This window comes from Eschscholzia californica, unplaced genomic scaffold (genome assembly GCF_041429995.1).
Source record: "Eschscholzia californica isolate CP2 unplaced genomic scaffold, dmEscCali1.0.p SCAF_6, whole genome shotgun sequence".
NCBI classification, from domain to species: domain Eukaryota; kingdom Viridiplantae; phylum Streptophyta; class Magnoliopsida; order Ranunculales; family Papaveraceae; genus Eschscholzia; species Eschscholzia californica.
The window spans coordinates 10,138,379-10,144,378 of NW_028238483.1; the positions used below are offsets into that span (position 1 = coordinate 10,138,379).

Below are 6,000 nucleotides of genomic sequence, written 5' to 3' on the forward strand. Positions count from 1 at the left end.
GGTCTCAAGGGAGACGAAGGTTCGTCTTCCTGCTTCTGGTGAAGGAGATTCATCTCTGAATGGAGGTGGACTTCCTTCGAAACAGAAGGATTCAGGTAAGATGGAATCAGATGATCCACCTTTGAGTGAGTATCCATCTGGGATACGAGGTAACTCTCCTCTGAAAACTGACTGGGCTTCTCTCTTTCTCAAGAGTAAGGCTGTTTCTCGTTCTCCATTGGAATATACTGTACCCACTGTTCGGAATGGTGAATTAGTAGCTTCTTACAGTAGCTCCGGGTTTGCTGATGAACAACGAGAATGTGAAACTTGGTTGATAGGTTCGTTTGTTGGAAGAAGACTCCCTTACCTTCCTGTGTATAAGGCCCTTCTGAAGGCATGGCAACCTAAAGGAGAACTCAAGCTCACTGTTCATGGTGATGCTGCTTATATCATGCGATTTAGCTTAGAAGAGGATAGACAAAAGGCTTTAGATCATGAACCTATGTTTATCCTTCGTCACTTGTTCGTTACTAGACCTTGGACACCATTTGTTGAGGAGGATATACAAAATTTGGCCTCTGTACCAGTTTGGGTGAATTTTAGGAAGGTGTCTCTGCTCCTATGGAATCCAAAAGGTTTAGCTCGAATTGCGAGTGTACTTGGCAAACCAATAATGCTCGACCAACCTACTGAGGATAAGACTCGAATGGCTTATGCGAGGGTTTGCATTGAGATTGGGAAGGACTGTAAATTCCCAGAGGTGATTTCCATTGTTGATGGTGCTAGGGTAAGTAACATTTCGGTTGAACATGCATGGAAGCCCTTATTGTGCACTGGTTGTGGGGAATTTGGCCATTCGTATGGGAAATGTCCTTACCAAGCTAAGAGGGATGACTATCAAGCTCCTGCTCAAGATGATACTACTAAGGATAAGGCTAGAATGGGAGCTTCTGTTCCCATACCTAAGGCTAAAACTGGGTATGGCCAGAGTAGCTCTCAAGGTGCTAGACATAATGTCAAAGAGAATGTGCAACCTAATATTAAGCTGCAGTCTGGTCCTAATAAGGGGGTTACTACTACTACTAACACTAAGGGTGCTGGGAGCTATAATGAATCTGGGTCTAGGTTTTCTGTTTTGAGAGCACAAATGATGGATGGTCCTCCTTCCAAAGAGACTGAGAGTAGCAAGTCTACCCTGATGCTAGGGCCTTCTGAGGAGGAATAGATACCAGTGATCAAAAGGAAGAACAAGAACAATGCTACTCTGGTTAATAGTAAATATGTAGCATTAACTAATGAGACTCTGGATGGGCAGGCTTCTAAAAGGGTCTGTTTATCTGAGCAAGGTACTACAATGGAAGGTATTGAAGGACAAGAGCTTTTTGGGGATGAGGTTCACATCTCTGAGGCTATGGACATGAAAGAAACTCCAATGGCTTCAGAGGCAGGGGTTAGAGAGGGGGTTGCAAATGTTATTGCTCTTTTCTCTCACAATGAAGGGGAGCAGAGTAGGGGTATTGTTGAGATGAAAGGGAGGAAGTTGAAATTTTCCTCAACTGGTTAAATGGTGCATTTAAGCTGCTGGAATGTAAGGGGGATGATCAATCCCTTAAGAATAAAAGAGGTTAAAGACCTCATTAGAGTAAATAAGTTAAGTTTTGCTTGGCATGGTAGAAACTAGAGTTGCTTTTAGTAATAGGACTTATGTCCAAAGAGCTATAAACCCATATTGGGAGTTCTTAGATAACTATGCTGCTTGTAGTGGGGGAAGAATCTGGCTAGCCTGGGATCCTAACCACCTGGAGATAAACCACATCTTTTCCTCTAAACAAATTATGGCTGTCAAAGTCAAGACTACTGATGCTAAGGTCATTATGCTGGCAGTGGTTTATGGGCTTAATGACAGACAACAAAGGAAGGAGCTGTGGTTAGATATGACTTACTTGATGAACAGATTTGAGGGTCCTTGGGCCTTCATGGGGGACTTTAATTCCATTTTGAACCCTGATGAGAAAGAGGGGGGTGAAACAGTTAAGCCACACCACTTCCAGGACTTCTCAGACTGTGTGCAAGGGAATGGGTTATTTGATTGCCCCTTCACTGGTTGCTTCTTCACTTGGAATAATAACCAAGAGGGTGAATCTTCTATTTTTTGCAAACTTGATAGAGTTCTGATTAACTTGAGCTGGTTGGAGGTCTTCCCTGCCTTTAGTGCCCAATTTTTGCAACCTGGTGTCTCTGACCATTCCCCAGTAGTGTTTTCCTTATTTGAGCTACCTTTTATTGGAAGGAAGCCATTTAAGTTTTTTAATGCTTGGACTAAGGAACCTGGTTTTTTGGAGCTAGTGCAGCATGAATGGGTTGATTCTGTTAGAGGTACCCCAATGTTTCAATTGGTTACCAAACTCAAAAGGGTCAAGGCTAGGCTGATTCAATGGAGAGTTGCTCACTACCAGAATTTCTCAGAACAAGTAGTGCTGGCTAGGAGGACAGTGGAAACAATTCAATCTGAATTGGAGCAAGATCCTCATGATGTGGACCTTAGAAGGCAAGAGAGGGAAGCCATTAGTAATTACTCCCATCTAGCAAAGGCTGAAGCTTCTATGCTAAGGCAAAAGTCTAGAATACAATGGCTGAATGATGATGACAGTAATACTAAGTTCTTCCATAGCACCATTAAGGAGAGAAGGGCCAGGAATAGCATTCTTAAGCTCACTACTGCTGCTGGAGCCATTGTTGAAGATTCACAGGAAGTGGTTGATGAATGTGTAGCTTTCTATAGGTCTTTTTTTGGTATTACTGAGGCTAATGTGAGGGAGGAGGAGATCTTGGACTCCTTTGAATTTGAGAATGTGGTCCCTAGTACTGAAGTGCTTTCTCTTGTGGCTCCTGTTACCAGGGATGAAATAGTTTATGCCCTCTCTACCATAGGGTCTGACAAAGCCCCTGGCCCTGATGGGTTCTCCTCCCATTTCTTCAAGAAGTGTTGGTCTGTGGTTGGTGATGACTTTACTAGAGCAGTCTCTGGGTTCTTCAAATCAGGTAAACTTCTAGGTGAGATGAATGCTACCCTCCTAACATTGGTGCCAAAAGTTGAAAATGTGAATTGTGTGGGGGATTTCAGACCTATTAATTGTTGTAATGTTGTTTACAAGACCATTACCAAGATTTTGACTATAAGGCTGAAGAAGGTTGTGAAGGTTTTGGTGGGAGAAAATCAATCTGCCTTCATTTCTGGCAGGTCCATTCAAGATAACATCATGCTAGCTCATGAATTGGTGAGAACTTATGGCAGGAAGAATGGTCCAGCTAGGTGCACAATCAAAATAGATTTGAGGAAAGCCTATGATACTGTCAGATGGTCCTCCCTCCTCAAAATCCTTAAGAAGTTTCAGCTGCCTCCATTGTTTATCAAGTGGATTGAGGCTTGTGTGACTACCTCTAAGTTTTCTGTGGTTGTGAATGGGGGGATAAATGGTTACTTTGAGGGTAAGAGAGGACTTAGGCAAGGATGTCCCCTCTCCCCTTATCTGTTTGTGATGGTCATGGAGGTGTTTGCTAGCCTTATTCACAGAGAGGAACAAGCTGGGAATTTCCATTTACACCCTAAATGTGCTCACCCTGTTGTTTCTCATCTCTGTTCTGCAGATGATCTCATGGTGTTCATGAAAGGTGACAGTGAGTCTGCTCTGGCCTTAAGAAGAGTGCTTGATGAATTCTCCTTGGGTACTGGTCTTCATGCCAACTGTGGGAAGAGCTCCATCTTTTTTGCTGGCCTTGATGCTGAAGCTTCAGGGGACATTCAACAGACTCTTGGGTTTACTGAAGGTGCCCTCCCTGTCAGGTACCTTGGTTTGCCATTATTGTCCTCTAGGTTATCTTACAATGACTGCCTCCCTCTAATTCAAAGGATTCAAAAAAGGGTTAAGTCTTGGAAGACTAGGTATTTGTCTTATGCTGGGAGGCTGCTCTTGGTGAATGTAGTGCTGAATAGTATGTTTATATACTGGATTTCTGTCTTCATGCTCCCTAAGAAGGTATTCAGAGAAATAGACAGCATTTTGAACAGGTTCCTGTGGTCTGGGATTGATCTTCAGCATCATAAAGCCAAAGTCAATTGGAAGTCGGTTTGTTTACCTAAAGCTGAAGGGGGTTTGGGCATTAGATGTCTTGAGACCCTAAACTATGCTTTTCTCATGAGACATGTGTGGGAGATAGCTACCAATAAAGACACCCTATGGGTTAGGTGGGTGCAGAATAACCTGATTAAACACAAGTCCTTCTGGCTTATGACTGTTCCTAGAGACTGCTCATGGTGCTGGAGGAATGTTCTTGGGTGTAGAGCTTCAGCTCAAAAGCTTATATACAGTATAGTGGGTGATGGAGAGGATACTTGTTTTTGGACTGATCAGTGGCACCCTTATGGAGTCCTTCAAGAACTTTTCAATGATAGATATATGCACCACTCTTTCTTAGGACCTGAGGCTAAGGTTTCTGGGTTCATCCTTAATGGGAAATGGGAGGTGCCACATTACTTGTACCATGAGTTGGGTGAGGTGTTTGACAGACTTCCTGAGGTTCCCATTGACATCAATAATAAGGATAGGAAAGTCTGGATGCCAAGCACTAAAGGTGACTACACTCTTAAAGATTCCTATGAAGCTATCAGACCTAGAGGTCAGGAGGTAAGCTGGAAAGGGTTGCTTTGGTTTTCAAACTGCATTCCAAGTCACTGTTTCATTAGCTGGTTGGTTATTCATAATGGCCTCAACACCAAGGATAAGCTCAGGCAATGGGGTCTCAATGTGTCTGATATCTGTGTTCTTTGTGAGAATGGTATTGAAACTTCTTATCACCTTTTCTTCAGTTGTACTTTCTCCCAGGAGGTGTGGAATGCTCTTCTTAGCAAACTTGGGTTTGGAAGGCAGAGTTTTTCCTCTATTGCTGATGCTGTGGAGTGGTGCAGTGTGCATTTTAGAGGTGGCTCCCTCTTGTCTAAATTGGGGTGTCTTGCTCTAAATGGTTTCTTTTACCACATTTGGGAGGAGAGAAATCACAGAGTCTTTAGGCAGCAGGCTAACTCAGCTGGAGGTGTGTTGAGAGTCATTAATGATGAGATTAAGCTTAAGGTGGCTGCTTGGACTAGTAAAACTGAGGACAACACTCAGAATTGGGCTACTGCAGAAAGATGGAATTTGAGTATCCCTCTGGTCAGACCTAAGGTAAAAGGGTTTAAATGGGAGGCCCCACAAACAGGGGTCATGTTGGTGAATACTGATGGATCTCTTAGTAGCACCTCAGTTGGTTATGGTGCTATCATTCGTGATGACAGGGGTCGGGTCCAAATTTTGGGAGCTGGCTCGGCTAGAAGTGACTCCATTATCACTCATGAGCTCCAAGGTGTTGAGTTAGGGCTCCAACTTGCTCTTCAGATAGGGTGTCCTAAGGTGATTATAGCAACAGATTCAATGGCTACCTACCATATTCTCTCCAACTTTGCTGAGTTACCCCCATGGAGTGCTTGGAGTATTTGGGCTAGCATTAGAAGACTTTGGGCAAGGTTTAAGTCGTGCCAAATTAAACATGTAATGCGCGAAGTCAATCAGGCAGCGGACTTCCTGGCCAAGCTCCGGCCAAGTAGTAATGTTATTTTTGGGCCTAAGGAGGTGCCTCCAAACTTATTCCAAATATTACACGATGATGCTAGGGGTAAAATTAGGTTAAGGAAATGTTGGACCTGATGTATAGTGTCTTTGGTTGATTTCTTTTTGTTGTTCTAGCTTGTTGCTTTGCTTGTTGCTTGTTAGGGTCGGGCCCTTTAACCCGCTCACTATTGCAAAAAAAAAAAAAAAAAAAACCTACTCACAACCCTCCTCTCATCTCTTCTGGTCTGCTCACAAGAAAGATTGAGGTTCACCAACTTCTGAAAAGTCTCCATCTCCCTTCTAGCTTCCTGCACTTGGGAAGAGAAGCGTTGAAATCTCTTCTTCTTCCAGAGCAGTAAAGCAGATCTCACCT

At 43.4% G+C, this 6,000-nt stretch overlaps 1 protein-coding gene across 1 annotated transcript; it reads left to right on the forward strand.

Annotated features, from left to right (window-relative positions):
• The first annotated feature begins 1,336 nt into the window (after positions 1–1,336).
• LOC147531652 (uncharacterized) lies at positions 1,337–5,723 on the forward strand. The gene is made up of 2 exons (XM_086649780.1): positions 1,337–1,541; positions 1,657–5,723. Exons 1-2 carry the CDS (start codon positions 1,337–1,339, stop codon positions 5,721–5,723), a joined length of 4,272 nt encoding a protein of 1,423 aa, XP_086505906.1.
• Positions 5,724–6,000: the final 277 nt, after the last annotated feature.